General features: G+C 46.0%; 1 protein-coding gene across 3 annotated transcripts in view; it reads right to left on the reverse strand.

The window, feature by feature from the left end:
- Positions 1-19,069, reverse strand: part of soga1 (suppressor of glucose, autophagy associated 1) — a 41,581-nt gene that overhangs the window by 19,789 nt on the left and 2,723 nt on the right. For all 3 annotated transcript variants that reach the window (XM_036533088.1, XM_036533089.1, XM_036533087.1), the window contains exons 2-3: positions 17,924-18,148; positions 13,585-13,743 (exon numbers count right to left, since the gene is read on the reverse strand). In XM_036533088.1, coding sequence (XP_036388981.1) covers positions 13,585-13,743; positions 17,924-18,148 — 384 coding nt within the window. The remainder of the gene's footprint in view (positions 1-13,584; positions 13,744-17,923; positions 18,149-19,069) is intronic.

A 19,069-nucleotide genomic window follows, 5' to 3' on the forward strand; every position in this document is an offset into this window, starting at 1 on the left:
CTACGGATAGATGGGGTCACAACCCAAAGAAGTGGAGAAAAATGAGTCTTACATTTCTGTTAATGAATCTGTCATGCACTAAGACAATGGATGGAATCTGGAATCTTCTGTAACCGAAATTGGATAGAAATACGATATAGAGACATCTATCTGTTGCCAAGGCAACACTGGAAGACACTACGGGGTCACAGGTTAGCCTCCAGCCGTTATATTGTCATCATAACAATGTTAATTACAGGTGGAGCCCTCATTTGCTCTTAATGTAAAAAATTTATATCACATTCAATCAAAGACAACCACATGCCATAGGGCTCCATGGGTGTAAGGCATTTTAATAACACCCCCTACTCCATATCCACAATTTTTGTATACATATGTATAGGGATATAATCTGTGTATGTATGGATATCTGTACAGATGGCGCTGAAAACGCTGCATTTTTTGCACCAAACAACACAAGAATTAAGCTATATTGTTTGTTTCTGCAGAATTATCACTGAGGTTTGGCTTTGCCGTGTGGTTTCAGCACCACTCACACTGTGTATGTGGGAACTCCTCCTCTCCAGGGCCGACCAGAGAGAAGGGACAATACAGCTTGTGAGGCGCTCCTGTGGTGGGTGAGGGGGTGTGAACAACAATGAACCATGGGGGATCAAGGCGGGCTCCAAGACTCCCTCCATTTTTCACCACCCCCAAGTCACCACAGTGGAATTTAAACCGGGGCGCCGCAAAGCAGATCCTCAGACGCCCTGTCGCAGGGCCTAATCCACAGCGCTGCCACACAGAAACGCAAGTCAAAGGAGGCAAGGGCACGGGACCTGCGCTGAAGGAAAACACTGACAGACACTGGGAAAAAGCTGCCGCTAAAATCAACAAAACAGGACTGAGCCGAGGGCACGAGGGAGCGAAACCACAGGCGGGGAGGGGAGGAGAGGCAAGGAGCCAATGACAAAGAGAGGGGGAAGAGTGCGGTAGGGAGCGAGTGCTGTTTAAGCAGGATAGATTGATTCCCCAGTCGGCGACAGACCAGGATTCAGGCGAGGCTGCGTCGCCCATTATCTGACAGCCTGCTACCGCAGCCCATAATAGGTTCCCATGGCAACCGCTTCTGTCCTCGGTTACGGGGTTGCTAATGGTGGTGGGAGCGAACGGAACAAATTGGTGAATAGGAAAAAGAAGGGAAAACAGGAAATCGAAACCCTTGAAATACACTGGAAGTGAGACAGTTGTCCTCTTCAAAACAAGTGGATGAAATTACTGAAGAGATAACTCCTTTCCTATGCTCTCTCACTAAATCCCAACCCCCCTCTCCAAATAAAAAAAAGATGAATTTGAAAATGTAAGGATTTGCATACCCTTCCTCTGTCCTTTAAAGATGATATTGTCTGGACCCATCATATTTTAATTATAAATTATTATTTATATACAAGAACAGAGAAGAAAAAGTAGTTACTGAACCCAAGCAACAAAGCTCAAATGTACAGACTAAACACACAGAAATACTGATACTGGAATGGAGAGAGAATTCACCCACCCTCAACAAAGATCTTATATTTCCATTGTCCTCACAACAGAGGCCACTGATTGGCTAACACCTAAACCTTACAGCCTCCCTCCTTCTTCCCCCTCCCCCACTGGAGGACACCTGAGCTGCTGGCAACTGTTGCCACGGACAGCCTCCTTGTGTGAATGAGTACACACATACACACACACACACACACACACACACACACTTGCTTGAGCAGATCTCCAGAGTCCCCTACACTGGCCTGGCCCTAAGCACTGACCATCTGCCTCTCTTTGAATGGCCTGTGGCATCTGTGTCTATTCGCACCAAGACTCTAGGGGGGCCAAGAATCGACCCAGCATCTTCAGGGTCCTGTTCCCTATAAAAAGATCCTGCTTGTCTGAGCTCATCCTGTAGGACCCACCCAGCCACAATCATCACAACATATGTCTTTGGACCTGGTTGGAACGAGCTGCAGTGTTGCTGGATTACCGGAATTCAGTCTTAATTATACTTGCGAAACGTTTTTAATTACGCGTCAGGCCTTGGGCCTTTGTGAGGGGGAGGGGGGAGGGTACTGTTACCTTCTGCAGTGATCGTTGGTGTGAGAGCGTTCTGTGGTCAGTTTTAATCCACAGCAAGTATCTACTTTGAAAGAAGCGTCTCCCTGGAGGGTCATGGGAGAGGACACCGAGCTCAGCACAATGACGAAGGTCATTTGGAAGTCTGGGGAGCTTCCACACAATGCTCACCTCTCTCCACTCACCGCATGTAATGTTAGCGCGCACTCAGGTAGCCGTGTTTTTGCAGCGCTGAGTAATGAGGTTTGCCTCAGAAGGCATAAAATAAGAGCGCAGGTGCGTGCCCTCCCCCCTCCCATTCCAGCAGCTACCTCTGTATTACTGCCACACAATGGCCCTGGGAGCGGAGTTAGCCGCGCAGGGCCCACAGACAAAGTCACTGTTTACACTGTACACAATGACATGGATCAAACGCGCCGCGGTTGCATGTCATTGTTTGATATCCTCTCTGATGTGCTGAAATTGTGTTTGTTCTTCATTGACTCAGGCCCCATTGTCTCTCTGATATTTGTTTTAGAACCGGTAAAAAAAAAATGTGACATGCATTTCAAAATCAATGCATGATTGGACAGTTGAAAAAAAAAAAACACACACACAGCATGCAGAATGCTGGAAGAGTCAGATAAAAAGATCATTAGATTTTCACAATAAGATTTTAAATAATGAATCCCTTTTCCTGCACTGTTTCCAACCCCCTCTTTTCTCCAACACATGCCTTATTATCTCAAAATCTTTTTCTTGTTAAGACATTCTACAAATAGAATTCCTTAAATTGAATGCGCTCCACACAAATGCCGCTACGTCTGACCTCGGAAGTTCTGACTACTGTAAGTTTGACCTGCATCTTGTAAAGCCGAGCCAATTTGCTACAAGATTTGGCAGATCTACCGCAGGGTCCGTACAGACAGATTGTGTAAGGGAAGTGGCAGTCCTTCCATGTGCAGGAATTTGCCTCTCACATTACTGGGGGATAGAAGGGAAAATGGCATCAGTGTTTATGAACCAACCTTGAGCAGACTGAGAGACCAAGTTAACCCGCATTCAACCTGGCCCAAACCTACCGACTCCCTGCCTCAGTTATCCTTCCACTGAACGCAGGGGAACTGGAGACGATCCACCCGAGACCAACCAACAAACAGCACTCATCTTTTATCCTGCTCTTCCTTTCAGCAGAATTCAATCAAAGACCACATGCTCCCAGCTCATTAGAGAATCCCAATCACTTGATGCTCATTAAGCTGTCTGCCCGCTGCCCGTTAATGCAGACAGACGTTCCGGCAAAGGCCCGCCGCTGACACTCGCCGCATTCCTCGCATCGCTCACTTCATCTCTTCATTAGTGGGCTCACAAGGACGCCCTCCAGCTCCACAACACTCCCAAGGAAAACAGAGCAAGTGGGTCAGCTTCACAATTCAGCAATGGCATAGAGCCCTCCTTGAAAATGGAAAGCATGGTGGAATGGAGTGCCGAGGCTGTAGCTTCGATGTTTTCGCAGTTGGGGATTTTGGATCTGATGCTGAATGTGTTGCACACACATGCGTGCACACACACACACACACACACACACACACACAAACACACACGCACACGCACGCACACACACACACACACAAACACACACACGCACACACGAACACACACATACACAAACTGAGAAATACTGACTTCCACATTTGTCTCACAAACGCATTCACACTACTCACACTCTACTAACTCACTCATTCACTCACTCACTCACTCAGTGCAGGCCGGTTGCCAGTTTTTCCTTCCTTTTCGCCATGAAATTAGTTTAGAGAGTTCTCAATCCCTAGAGGGCTCTTTACCAGCCCCCAAATGGCCCGGAGAAAGACCAGCACTGACTGTTACAGTGTTCTTATCATATCAAAGAGACGTGGCATGGAAACATGCATGCACACACACAGACACACAAACACACACACACACACACACACTAAAAGGTTATTAAAAGGATAAACATTGATGATCTCACGTGACTGGAAAGGGGTTGATAAAGCTACTATTTCTGGCACAATGGTGGCAATAGTGATGTTTGTGTGGTATAAAAAGCCGCATATGAGCTAAAAACACATCTGGTCGCAACTCAAGAGGAAAGGGCGGGTTTAATAGGCTGCACCACACAGCACTACAAAGGCAAGAGAATGCAGAGACGCTGAACCAATTCCATTTGTGTCCAGTTGACTCAATACAGATTTTTTACGTGCTTTCTGAACATTATGAGAATGGTTTTCATGGATAGCCATGCTTCCTTTAGATAAAATGTGCATGTATATGAGCAACCCTTTAACCCTTTAATTATTCAATAGCCCACTCAACATGTTCTGCGTTTCCCTGCCCTTTAGAATGCACTTCGTTTGCCTCGTCAAATTCATTTCATTGTAATTTAATTTTCAATGCTGTTTTGCATATGCCGTAAGAGGTTCATTGTTATTGTTGACCCCTTCGATCATTCTACCACAGACTAATTTGGCTTCTGTTATTACATTCGTCTATCCTCAGGCTATTTTGGTATTTTATCATTCTGTTTATACAGTAACATACAATCATTCCATTTACTTGTGATTATTTGTTGTCATCTTGGAGTGCCTATTATCTTTACTCAAACCCTTTTTTTAGCTTTTGGCTGAACACTGTGCTATGCGGAAAAACTGTGCTATGCGGCATAAAACTGGCATAAAAACATGACATAAAATTAGCGTGGCTGTGGAGGATCATTGGAGGTGCGCTTACTGTAGAGGTTTTTATACGTGATGCAGGACTGTGCCTGACAGACGTCTCGCCCTGTCAAGCGCGTCAGCCACGATGACAAGCGCGTCCGCAGCGATCATCGGCCGTGCCCTTTTCCCGCTAAAACCTGCAGCCGCAGCACTACGGGAGAGCGCGCCGGGCTCTAACCGTCCTCTAGGCTGTTTTAATTAGGCCGAGTCCGTGTTTGCATTTCAACGGCGTCGCCTCTAATCTCTCCGTCAATTAAGGAGTGGATCATCGCACTCCGTAAGACGCGGCGTCTCTTCAACAACACGCTTCTCTGTGGTCTCTCTATGTCAGTGGTTTCACTGTGAGGAGAATATAAAGAGCAGCCGGGGGTGCGTTCTGAATTCGTACTGGTGGTTACGGGAGTGTGCAATATGCCAGTACAGTATGCTGTATATCGATCAGTTAATACTGAAGCCTGTCCATAGAATCATAAACCATTCTTTTGCGGACAGTGTCTCCTTGACCGAAGAGGCAGTGGGCAGGCCCCTCTGCTTTTTGGGTTTGGCAGTTCAGTAACATGTAGTGATGCAAGAGTCAGGTTTCCCTAATGGATGCGGCTATCATGTGGTGTCAATCACTGACCTATTTGAACAAAGACACTGTTGATTGGTTCACAGAAAATCACTGTGTTTAGCTGTGAACCACTGATTATATGTGGTAGCTCCACCCATTTACTAATGAGGCATCACTCACATCATCAATATGGTCTGACTGAAAAGAGATTTTTTTTATTCTTTTCAGTCATTTTTCTCTCTTTTCTTTCTTAAATACATTTTAATGGCATTCTATTCCATGTAATGATCAAAATGGTCATCTAAAAAGGAAAACATGCTGCAAAAAGGTAGCTAAATGAACAAATTGAACTAATGAAAGAAACCGTATTTGATAAGCAGTGAGCATTTCAGGATCACTAGTGTATATTACGGACAACCGACTGCTCTGAGAGATAATATACAATATGAAGACAGACAGACCACACATATAATTTCAGCTATTGTAGAGTATCACATGCAGTAAATGAGTATCATTAGTACATGAAGTACATTATAATTGTAGTAACTGGCTGTAGGATTGATGCACCTCCTCAGGATCAGAGCTCTTTTGACATCACACACACTCCCATACACTCAGTCAGTCATTGACATGGACATTATACCCCCATAAAATGGTCCTTCACTGGTAGGCTAGCCTGATTTGCTGGTAGATGGTATATCACTAGTTGCCATATATCATTAAAAGCACACTCATCACATTTAATTATAATGGGATCTTCTTCAAAGAGCAGATCATTGGACACTTATTTGTCTTAACACAACAGAGCAGGTTGTGTCTTGTTATCAACATGTCTCTGCTCACCACCTCACAGCACTCTGATGATTCAGGAACTCTGTCCATATCTGTCCTTCCTGCCTGGGCGGCCAATCAAATTGGGTCACATCAAGACTGAGATGGAAGGGGACTGACTGCACGGCTGGGCTTACGTAACCTTGATGTCAGGAGGGCTCTTTGTTAAGGGGAAATGAGGTGAAGGTCCTATTAGCAGTGTGAATGCAGTGCTGATGTTAATGGATAATGACTGACTACCCACACATAATCATCAACACATTCGTGTATACACGCACACACATGTACACACACACATACACACACACCCACACACACACACGCATAAGTGCACACACAAACACACACATTCACACATTCATACACTAGTCCTTGCACGCAGGCACAAAATCGCCCTCAACTGTACAGATGTGTTCTTTGTCCTCTGCCGCACTTCGCAGTTGTAGAACCATCACAAAGCCACCAGATAGAGACCAAGACAAAAAGGCAGCAAAACAGGACCAGAAAAAAAGCAAAAGGAATCAAGTAAAGAAGACAAAAAACCCCGCTCAGCTTCCTAATGCAAGGAGACGTATCTTATGTAAGGAGGGGGGGGGCGGCATTTATCCAGTCACAAAGCCTTCTTATTTGATAAGAATCTGATTAGCCTTCAGTCGAGGCAAGCAAGCGGTGAGAGAGTGCCGTAGGAGCGGCGGGCACCAAACGACCATGCATGAGGTGGGGGAGTTCTAACAGGATCTAACGAGAGGGACGAGACGGCGTGATCTGGGGGGCGGTGGCAGAGCTGGAAGAGGCATCCCAATGCTTATGATTGTCTAACTGGCGTTTGATCCAGAAGAGCATTCATTCACCCGCTGTTCATTCATTAATATTGCAGTTAGTCTGCTCTGGAAATATACCTGAAGCATTCTTAAATGTTGAAAAAATTCTGGTGACAAAGGAATATATCCCAAGGCTGCTGATCAGACCCCTTTAAAGCACTATGGCTAGGTATGTGACCAACAGAATGTGCACAAGCAGCCATTCACTTGTATGTTTTCAGCCATCAGAGCAGTAAAATATGCTGCTGTCAAAAAGCAAATTTAACAGTGGACCTACAAAGCAGTAAAATTCAAGGCCATTCTCTAAACAATATACTACTAGGTTAACTTTTTTATTGTGCATTTTCGATCGCCCCGTTTGAGCTATGTGGCGGAGTGACCACACACACACAAACACGCACACAGACACGCACACCCCTACACACAAACATACCCACACACACATACACACATATTTTGAACCTCCTCTTCTAAAGGTGACCCAGAAAACTGACTCATTCAGTAGTTTGTGCAGTAAAAAAAACGGGGCTGTGGGATTAGATGTGCCGGATGCCACGAGGGCAGGGGTGGCCACAGACTGCGATGCCGCTGTGGTGCGGCAGCAGCCGCAGCTGCGGCAGACTCCCTGGCCATATATCACCGTAATCCTGGCTGGTGAAGCGCTGGCATTGTCACCGCCTCTGTCTGGCGCTGCGCAGAGAGGAGAACAGGCCCGGGTTTGATCCTCATGAGGATACTTAAGTGCTAAAAATAGAAGAGCAGACACTTCTCACACTGGCTATAGGAGGGGGGGGGTTACCAATGCCCTGCCAGGAGTGGAGCATTACAACAACCCAACCCAACCTCACCACGGGCTCTCTGACATATTCTGCTAAGGGAAAAATAAATAAACGCCCCGACCTCCATAAATCACTGGCTGATTTTTTTTTTCTTTTGCTCCAATTAAGTCAAAACCGCAATGAGATAGGATCAGTCCAGCCTTTTTTAAGCAAGAAAAAAACAATCCCTGCCCTGCTTGAATGCTCCCCCTTGCACCGGGCAGCACGTAAACCTCCACAGGACCTCCTCTCGGCCACGCCGCCAGCGTGCCGATTAAAGTGACACGTATGAACATAATTCATGCGCAATTTCAGGAACGGAGCCGTTCCGCTTTGCACACGCGCTAGTGGAGAAGGGCGCACAGGGGAACCATTAGGGCAACCACAAAGCCCGAGCGGGGAAGGTAAGGCTGTCGATAAAACTGTCTGTCCTGCCTCTGCTCGCTGCGCTTTTTTTTGTCTCCTTCCTCCCCTGCATTTTGATGTTTTCCAGACAACAATGATTCCCAGCAGACCACTGCTTCCATTGAAAGCACCCCCGGACCTTTGAAAGGCTCCCTCTCACACACTGCAGGGGTCCAGCCCAGCACTAATAGTGTTAATCTGACACTTAAGAGCTTCACAGTTATCCTTTTAAAGTGGAAAGAGAGAAAAAAAAATGAGGTGCATCAAGGAGGCACAGCCCTGAATGGAAGACGAGTCCAGGGGCCATTAAAAGGAGTCTTTCAGATGCGACTCCCCACCCACAGGAGAGTAATATCCTCTGGTATCAGCTGCAGAATCAGTTAATAACAGGGTGCAGCTGAACTTGCCTGTTAGTGTGTCATTTTATTCTCTCTGTTTGGGACTGCATCCAGCAGTCCCTCTTCAGGCTCACCTAATACTATCGTCTGAAAAATATGTCCTTATTTCACCTTCGTATTTTCATTTCACACCCAAGTCTAACTGAAGTAAATTAACATTAATTTAAAAAGGTCAATTAAACCCCCAAGGAGAGGTTTTTTCTTCATAGGCTCGAAACTTCATCATATTCACAACATCTCTCAATGATCTCCTATGTCACTTTAGGTTTCTTATTCTGAGCGATGGGTTTCAGTTATTAACCTCTTTTTTCTCTACATCACTGCAGCAGCACATGGGAGATTCCTCTTTACTGTGCCTGTGATTAGAAGGGGCTTTGTGCCGTCTCTCTGCCTAAGAGCTTAGTGTGTCTCCTGTTCTCTCTGGCGCTCGGCTCTCCTAGCCCGCGGCATCACTGCAGTGGGGTCCCACCCTCCCGAAGGACTCCCTCATTGTGCAGCGCATATCGACCTACAAACGCACCGGTCCAGGATTTTTTGTCTGCTCTGTTTCTCTCCCTCCCTCCCTCTCTCCCTCCCTCCCTCCCTCCCTGTCTCTCTCTCTCTCTCTCTCTCTTTCTCTCTCTCTCTCCCTATGCTTTCAGTTGTTTCTACTCTAAACCAACTGTCTTTTAAGTGCAGTAACCAGAAAAAATTATCACTGTGCTTTGATGTCATGTTCCTTACAGCAGGTGCATGTTTAACAGTAATGCTGAAGTTTGTTATATACTAAACAGAAGAAAGCAAAACAAAATGTGGGCACCCAACCAGGTACCTCATGAAGACAGAGGGCCTTGTTTAGGTATGGTACTGGTGAAATGATGGCGGGAGATGACCTTGAGGAGGCACGCCCTGGGGCGGGTGTGTAACGATACACAGTCACTTAACAGAGGGACTTGGCGGAGGGGCGAGTTCAACCCACAGCAGTTTCTGTCTGCTGCCTGTAAGGATTGTCAATCTGAGCACGGACGTCTTTCCCCCCGCTGACAGCACCTGTTTCAGATGAACGATTGCTCGGAGCCACTGGATTGGCTGCCAGCTCCACTAAGCGCAGAATCCCCGATTAAACCTGTCTGCGGAGCACTAGCCCTGAGACTGACGAAGACCACTCAGTGTGGCCCAGCTTTTCTGCTCTTCTGAAGCACCAATGAGGGACCAGCTAGCAGGACTATACACGCCAGCAGAGCCGTGGATAATGTGAGCAAACGCAATTTGCAAACGTTCCAGTGGCTGTGTAGACAAGGACAAAATGCTGTGAATTTGTCTGCAAACATTATAACAGCCCCTCTATCAGCGAGCTGATCGCTGTGTTGGTGCCATTTCGCTGTTTGCTTCAACAGTTGTTTTCGCCATGCACCATTTTGTGATGCACCAGTTGATCTGTTGTAATTGGAGACATAAAAAGGCAGTGGGCAGGGCACAGCTGATAAAAGACAGGCCACAGGAGAGCTGTCCTGCAGCTCTACCCCAGCTGTGCCCTTCTCTCTCTCTCTCTCTCTCTCTCTCTCTTTCTCTCTCTCTCTCTCTCTCTCTCTCTCTCCCTGTCTCTTTTCCTCTCTCCTCTCTATCTCAGCTCATGGAGGGTTTCCTCCCACATATGAACAACGGAATGGCACTTCCTGCCGTGATGCCAAGACATGAACAAAAAAGGTCAGTTTATTGGCAATTTTTTGTTATGACATAAAGAGCTGTGAGACTAAGAAAGAGGTATTGGCCAACTGTAAACAGGGACTCAGCAAATGACAGACTGGAGAGGAGGTTGGAAGAAAACAGAACCTGTGTCAACAAACCGGCACAGAGTTGTAGAACACACACAGACACAAAAAAATACACAGACACACACACTCGTAAACACACATACCAACAAACCAACACACCAACACACATTCCCAAAGAGAGACTGTCACTGACCTTCCTCTTTCCCTGACAGAGCCACCCCTGTCCTTCTTTCCCTCCACTACTGCTGTGCCACCCCACCCCCCTCTCCCCCACGCAGAGACCCACCTCAGTCTATCCATCTCAGTTTCAGCTGTTGCTGCAGACCCCCCAGTCGGTCCAATTACCTTCAGAGGTAAGGAACAGCTGGAATACTGATCAATGCATGTGAAATGAGACCTGGGGCAGAGAGTGCCACTGTGGTGGGGGGAGTTACTGTGCAGTCTTTTGTTTCAATCTCGATGGTGTGCAAGAAAGTCCTCACTGCTCAAGCTCTAGTCTACTTCATTCTAAACCCTAATCTCATTAAAAGGTTTAACAGTCGATTGCAGTCCATTTAAGTGAAGATACAATGATCGGACTTGGTGCAGATAGATTACCGTGAATTTTCTTAGCAGAGCATGATGTGACCTGCACCCTTCTTGTGAAATATGTTTTGTGAGGTTGTGTGTATCTTTATTGATGTGAACTCGTAATTTACTCAAGCAGGTCCAAGCTTTATTGTAGTCTAAACTGTGGATTACAAGCTTGTTAACCTGGAACTGATCGATCAGCAAAACCTCCATGTGCGTGTCCTCCTCCTTGCAACTCATCCCGACATGGGTGGGACGGGGACTTGCTGAACAGGCAGGAAGGCACATTCTGCCACTTTGTCCTGAGTAGAGAGGGACATGTGGAGTGAAGGCTGTCTGCACCAGTGTCCTGCAGAGTGAGACAGACAGAACCATGTCCCAGAGGGGATGAGCCCGCCTGCTGCTGAGCTGAGGTTGACCTCTGACCCCTTCCTGAGTGACGGCCTCCAACCGCAGGATCACCTCTCCCTCAGCTACTGCCTAATCTCCACCGACGGCCCCGGCTATCGGATGCGACAGATCTGGATTCATCCACCACTCCCCCCCAATCTATCTGCCTTCTGGGCCAAGCCCACGACACAGCAGTCAAACAGAATCACTCGGACCGTCATCGTTCAGTTGGAAGCAAACATGCTATTTGGTTTTGCTCTTCTCTTTCATTGTGGGTTGGTCTCTGTCTCTCTGTTTCTCTCTCTCTCTCTCTCTGCCTTTCTCCTCTCCTCTCTCTCTCTTTCTTTTTCTCTCCTGTGACTCTGTTTTTGACTCTACAAAGCGCTGATGATGGAAGCTGGGAAATTCCTCACCGGTGGAAAAGTCCCCCTTCGGCTGCCCACAGGGAGAGAACACAGGAGAGCTGGGCCACGACAGCGCCGGCTATGCCAAGAATCCTTCCTCAGCACGCTTAGAGCCCCGCTCCCCCCGCTGCAGCTCCCGGCCGACTGCACAAGGCCACGGTCATCTGTCCTCGATGCTCTCAATGTGACAGCAGGAGAGAGGGGGCCTTCTTTTGTCCATCAGAGATGAATCACGTACGAAAGGGGCCTGGGCGAGAGGGAGAGCGCTCTGCTTTCCCTGAGAATGACATTGCCCACAGCAGCGGAAGAGTCTATGTGAAAACCGCCGCAGTTCTCCTGTGTCCTCTAGTAATGGGTACCAATGATAAATGCCACCCAAAGCCAGTCAAACCAACATGAAAAGACAACAATATTTCAAAAGAGTTACATGTGACTGAAACAACGACACGCTGGCTGGAACTATGCTAAACCATGCACAATTCAAAAGACCTCAACGTCAAACTCAAAATGAAAGCCAAATGTGTACCTGTTGCACTGTCCAGCCACTCTCCCAACCACCTTTTCCCAAGCCGAGTTCCAGCCTGCCTTAGGCACTTGAAATGCTTCATACCTTAATAATGTGCTAGTTCATGTTGGTGGGCATTGTGTCTTATATTTTGGAATTCGTTGCACTATTGCTTTAAAAGGGGTCACACGTTGAGAGCACGTTGTTAGAAACCAATAAGGTCAGAGTGGACTATTATGGGATGTCATTTGCTGAGTGCAGGAACAGAGTTGTAGAGTGAAGTGGAAAAGAGAGAGCTTGCTGGTAAAAATTACACATTTAACCGTTTCCCTATAGTGTATACTGATGGAAACAATTACATTTATTCATTTGGCAAAAGCTTTCATCCAACTTATATAGGTTACAATTTTTTACAAAGTTATCCATTTATACAGCTGGATAGTTACCAAGGCAATTGTTGGTAAAGTACCTTGCTCAAGGGTACAGCAGCAGTGTCCCAGCGAGGATTGAACTGGCAACCTTTTGGTTACGAGGCCTGCTCCTTAACCACTATGCTACACTGCCGCCCTCACATTGTAAAAGAACACCATCATGCTGCTGTTGCAGGCAGTGGTGACAGTTAATTTGACAGTTAAAAGTGTGAACCTTTCATGCAAACAATGGTAGCACAGCTTCTTAAGATAAGGTAGCTAGGAACCCAGCTACTGCAAACTTTTGTTTAACCTCGCTAACGTTCGCCAAGAAATGCTACAACGAATTCTCTTCTTGCCAGGAAAATGGATAAGGCAAAGCTCTTTAGCATGGAGTGTCGACTTTCATCCCTTGTCACTGAGGACATACAATGCACCTACAGTCTACAACAGAGCTCGACAACCTCTCTTTCACCACTATTTTTCTGTGAGGACAACACGTCATCCCAAACCAAGGACTAGTGAGCTAGTGAACTGTTACTGCAGGGTAATTAAATAATTTCTGGTCCGGTGACTGTGTACCTTAACTTTTTGTAATTGTTACATCAGTAGGAGAAAGACCTGCCTGGGTAAGAGTCTCTGTGTTTATAAAAAGGGGTATATTAGCAGTAACACTCCTGCAAGTTCCGTTACACACTTTAGCCCATAATGCCAAACAAACACATATCCTATTCAACCTGATTTTAATCAAGGCCAACACTAACCTAAGAACAGTTCAACTGAGCCCACGCTCACTTAAACACAACTATCCCCTGAGAAAGAGAGAGAGCATGCTGGCTCTGCCCAAGCAAACCCCACTCACCCCACCCCTCCACCAACTACAGGCCCCACCCAACCCATACCTCTCTAGCCTTGTCCATCTCGGCCTGCAGCACCTGCTTGGCCACCTCCAGATCCTGCAGTTTTTGACGTAGGTCCTCATTCTCCTGCTCCAGACGGGACCTCTTCTTCTCGATGGACTCCAGCTCATTGTGTAAGCGGATGGACACGTCTTTCGCCACCTGGAGAAAGGAGAGAAATGTGAATCAGGTCATTTGAAGCCCAAAAAGAAATGCAGAAATAATAATGGGAACAAGGGACAAAAAATCCCTCAGCAAAGGTCCAACACGCAATGATTATCCCTCGTAAGATCAGATCAGCGCACACACACTAGAGAATTCATACAGAACAGCTGTTTATTGATACAGCATTTTGTCAGATTCAGATGCATGACATGTTTTATCCTTAAGACCTTCATGCCTTTAATATATGAAACCTGTTCTAGTTAACTCAACATGAAATACTACTTATTACATGGTAAAAGCTGACTTTGTAAGATGGCCCAATTCCTAGGACCATATACAAAACTTATATTGTAATGTGCTGACATGAATGGTGCTTAAGGTATTACAGCTCGTGAGACTGTCTGATGATCAGGACACAGACATTTCAATAGGCTTTTTTAAACTTCTGAAAAAACCAGTTACTTTGAAAAGCACACTCCAGGCAAAAAAAATCACACTAAGTGCATAGCTATACATAGGAGAAGCCATAATAACTTTGTTCAATTCACAGCATGAAATGATTTAAAATGGCACACAAGGATGTACTAGATTAAAACACTAGAAATGGACAAATTGTTATTTAGATCCTCAACTTTGAACTATGGACAAATTAATTAGATTTCACAGAAACATGTTTTGAATGTATATGTCAGGTTGTGGAAATTGTGGCTGGACAAAAAAATGCATTCACATGACAATCCAAACAGTTAAAGATTTAAATACATGTTTTCTTCTACTTTTGGCATTTTTCCTCCCTCCCTCTATTCATTCCTCCATCTCTTTCTCTCTTTCTTCCTCTCTTTCTCTCCCTCTCTGTCCATCATTCTCTCTCAACACTGTAAACGAAGCCAAGGGGATGGCTGCCTTTTGGGGTGGAGTGGAGCGGAGCGAGAACTGATCCCTTTCAAAGTGAGGAGGAATGACGATACAGAGGGCCCAGTTATGCGTCGGCCGCGTGAGGGATTCTCTCGCCTGAACCGGAGCCAGCGCGCAGCTGCGACCCACAATGCCCCTCTGTGTGGCTGCCCTGGGAGTGTACCACAGGCGCATCCCTGTTCTCCTGACTCTGATTCAAACAGGGGCCGGCGAAAAGTCCAGCCGTCAGTCCCTTCTCCCACACCGTATCAACCCGGCACACAGCCCACATTGTAGGATCAATATTCCCTTTCCATTAACGGTGTGGGAGGTGTCCGGAGTATGTTCTTTAGCCATAATGCTGTCTTTTAAAGTAATTGCTCCTCTTTACATTAAACAAAAGCCTCTATTAATGAATGACAGTGAGGGCTATTATGTATTCAGATTGATTTACGAGCAGAGCCCTCCCCTTAGCTCCTTTCAGCATGGCTTTGTGTGGCCCCAAAAGGTGTAGCTTTGATATGCAAAAAGAGCACACCTCAAGTGAGCAGTGTTACTGGGTGCTAGCAGCATGCAGGAGCGTTTCAGCTGTTAAACAGCAGGACGTGCCCTGAATGCTGCTGCCGTGTCTGAGGAGAGTGTGAAAGGAGGCTGTCATTGGTACAATAAACATCACATTTGTCTAGTTCCTGCCCTCCCTGCTCACAACCCCCCAGCATGCTATACATTAGGCAACACCCTGTGTGCCGTTTGACAAACAACATACACAACACTGAGGCATTACCCCACCAAAAGGCCTCTGTCCTTTCAGTACGTGTCTGAGCATGTGTATATGTATGTGTGTATGCGTGTGTATATGTGCATGTGTGTGTTGTGTGTGTATGTGTGTGTGCATGCATACTCACGTGTGTGTGTGTGTGTGTGTGTGTGTGCTTGTGTGTGTGTGTGTGTATGTGTGCGTGCGTATGTGTGTGTGTGTGTGTGTGCTTGTGTGTGTGTGTACACTCCAGCCCTCTTTCCTTTCCAGTTTGTCAGCCTTTTCACAACTGCATGTTCCCCGATGGCAGTCTTAACGACCCTGCTGCAGATTTTATCAGCAGGGTTTTGCATATTACAGTTGAGTTCACAAAGGCGAGACACCTGCCGTTGATACTCAAATACAATCTGAGAGCCAAGTTGTAAATACCTGGGCGTGTAAATCAATGTAAAGAGATCATACTCTTCTCTAAAATGGGAAGTCAACAAGATAAGGGGAGCACCTGAAAACTATGGTAAGCTCGCTTTGAAGAGCTAACCAATTTAGGCTTGCATGTTGGTCAAATACACTATTATAAAGAGCACGTCCTCACACAATCTATGTATTTGACAGATTCATTCACATATTTTTGTAGCGTTTGCACAGCCACATCCACACAGTTCTGTCCTGCTGTTAGGGGGATGACAGAGCTTTTCTTGAATGTTGAGAGTTGCACCTGGAACCCATCCCCCACGCTCCACAATCCCGCTGCCCAGTTGTCATCGAGAGAGCTGTGCTGGGAGACCTTCCCCCTTATCATACCACCATGTTACTCAGCTGCTGCTGTGAAGGCAGGCAAGCGGTTTGTCCCACACCAAACAGGAAATGAAATCTCTCTCATCCAAACCAACAAACAGCACAGACGGCCTGGAGATGGCCACAGAGACCCTCAAAGCTAAAAATACAACCCCCCACCCCCCTCCAATCACACAACGGAAGCATGCTTCCCTTGGCCACTTCTACAATCACACGTTTTTAGATTTCTCAGGAATTACATATGGCTAATTCCAATTGGATGCACTTGAAAAGCAGCCCCTTGGTATGCCTAGGAACAGAGGATCCCATAATCTGCATCTTATACAAATCTGCATATTAGCCTTGCTTTTCGTGGCGTGTACTTGGGAAAACAGAAGAGCAGAGACAGGAAGTGACCATGAGGGAAAAAAATCTCACCAGCACCGAATTCCCCCCACACGAGGAGAGATGGTCAGCAGGATGTAGCAGGACATGGGAACTATTACAACAGGATGATTCACAGAGGAGACATGAACATTACACTGTCTGTAACTGTGGGGGTAGATTCATGAAAGTGCTTAAGTACTGACCAACAAAGTTTTTATGTAAGTTCTGAAAGGGCAGTATTATTTCACGAAAAAAGCAGCACTATCTTACGGACAAAGTAATGCTGTCTTAAATTTATTAGCGATTGGACGTCATCACTTTAGATTTCGGGGCAGTGGTTTGAGCAAACTGACCTTTGATATTTAGTTCACACACTTGAGTTAGTTTGTTTCACTTTCCAAATATATGTATTTACTTCTGTGTGTGTGTCTGTAGAGGGGATAATAATGGTGTTTAGACCTAAAAGAAAGAAAAAAAAACAGAAGGCCAGAAGGCAGCGGTGAAATTTGACCCAAGTCTGAGGGTAGAGAAGAAACAGTCAAGTGAGTGTTGGAGTCAAACGAGCTGTTACAGAATCTGAGAAACCTAGGTCATTCACAGGGGCCTTTTTCCTGTGTTAATGGCCCTTTGATGGCTTCCACACACTGTACCCCCACCCCAAGATTGGCTGCTGAAGATTTAACTCAGGAACGCAACCAGTTTCCAGAGAGTCAACTCTAGCGCACAAAGAGGCACAATGTTAGCTTTGCAGAAGAAGGTCGTTTTTCTTCTCCTTTTTTTCACAACTGCACCATTTTCAGTGAGGGACAGCGACAGCAGGGCAAGCCTGGGGGAGATGACATCACTCCCCTCCCCCCTCTCTTCCACAGTCCCTGAGAAAGGCTGCATTGTAAAGCCGCCTGCACAAAAAAGTTGACAGAACTTTGCTAATTCATGACCTGTAACCAGAGCCATGGAATGCTGCACACAACGTGAGTGCTAAAATGCCCCCTCGAACAAGACCTTACACACTAATCTCCTGCCATTCATTATCTGCTGGTGGATAAAAAACAGGGCTTGTGATCCAAAACCCCCTGCCAACTGACAAACCTGTCCACCTTCAGGGGCATTAAAATGGTAAAACTGCATGGTGGAAACTAATCACCACGTCAGTGACATCCGAATTTGAAATGGAAGTTTCCTTCTTTGCAAAAAGCAGGTCCAATAAACAGAATATACAGCCACACAAAAAAACAACATAAGCAAATGCAAGCTACTCATTTAACACATCTAACAAGCTCAGCAGGTAAAGTCAACATCTAGATAGAATCCAGCCTGTATGTAAATAATCTGTTCCAGAGGACACACACAGACACACACACAAACCTTGACGTCCTGCTCCAGTGTGCGGATGAGCTCCCCGTCCACCTGGCCGGTCTGGGCCACACGCAGGCTGCGGCGCTCCGCCTTGCGCAGGCGGTACTGCAGGATGCGGCAGGTCTTGTTGGCCTGGTCCAGCTGCTGCCGCAGCTCCTGCAGCTGGTACACGTCCTCCTCCATGTACATGTCCCGCATCTCCAGCATCTCCGACCGCAACTCCTCCATCTCGTCCTGCGACGGCAGGAGAGAGTCAGCGCAATCACAGCTACGGCCGCTTGTCACTGCAGAAGGCCACGTGTGACTGCCATTCAAAACAGCGGCTGTTGTGACTGTCATCTCGATCGCTATCGATCACCACCAAAATCATATGTTGTCATCATAATCATCACATTGTTGGTGTCATTACTTGACCATCATTGCCCTCAAAATCATTACTGAATTTTCACTAAATTCAACACATCCTCATCATCATCATCCTCACTATCATTACTGCATTATCATCAAAATCAGATCATCATCAAAATCAGTACTGCATTATCATCAAAGTCATTAGATCATCATCATCAAAATTAGTACTGCATCATCAGCCAGTTATTCCCATACATGATATTTGTTGACATTCTCAAAGTGATTTGCAGTGCAATACTATGGTAGCACAGACACCCTGGTGTGAGTGACTCCCAATAATAAACTAATGTGCTACACTGCTGTGCGTGGCGTGGCCAACATCTCAAAATATTCTCAAAGAGTATTATCTTTTTAGTAAACATTTGTAAGTTTTATGTTTTATGCCAATGGTAATGGGCATAAGGTTATTGCATCTTATCTTGTTTCAGACTGTGTCAAAACTACAATGGTCATAGAAATATCAGATCAAAAACGGTGACTTTGTTGTTTGCAGATGGAAAATTATCATTATGGATATTTAATGGATAATGGTGCTATGAACGTGTCGTACATACGCTGTTAATTGCGTTTGTAGTCATAACATGTTGTCGGAGCAGTAGGCAATTCTACATTTCAATAGATTTAATAGATCATCATTTCGATATAACTCCACATATTAAAGGCAAAAAGCCATGCCATATGACACACTCAGGCGATATCTAGGCCTATGCGAAAATGATGTGCATCAGAACGGCGAAAAAAGCA

Source organism: Megalops cyprinoides, chromosome 7 (genome assembly GCF_013368585.1).
Source record: "Megalops cyprinoides isolate fMegCyp1 chromosome 7, fMegCyp1.pri, whole genome shotgun sequence".
Lineage (NCBI taxonomy): Eukaryota > Metazoa > Chordata > Actinopteri > Elopiformes > Megalopidae > Megalops > Megalops cyprinoides.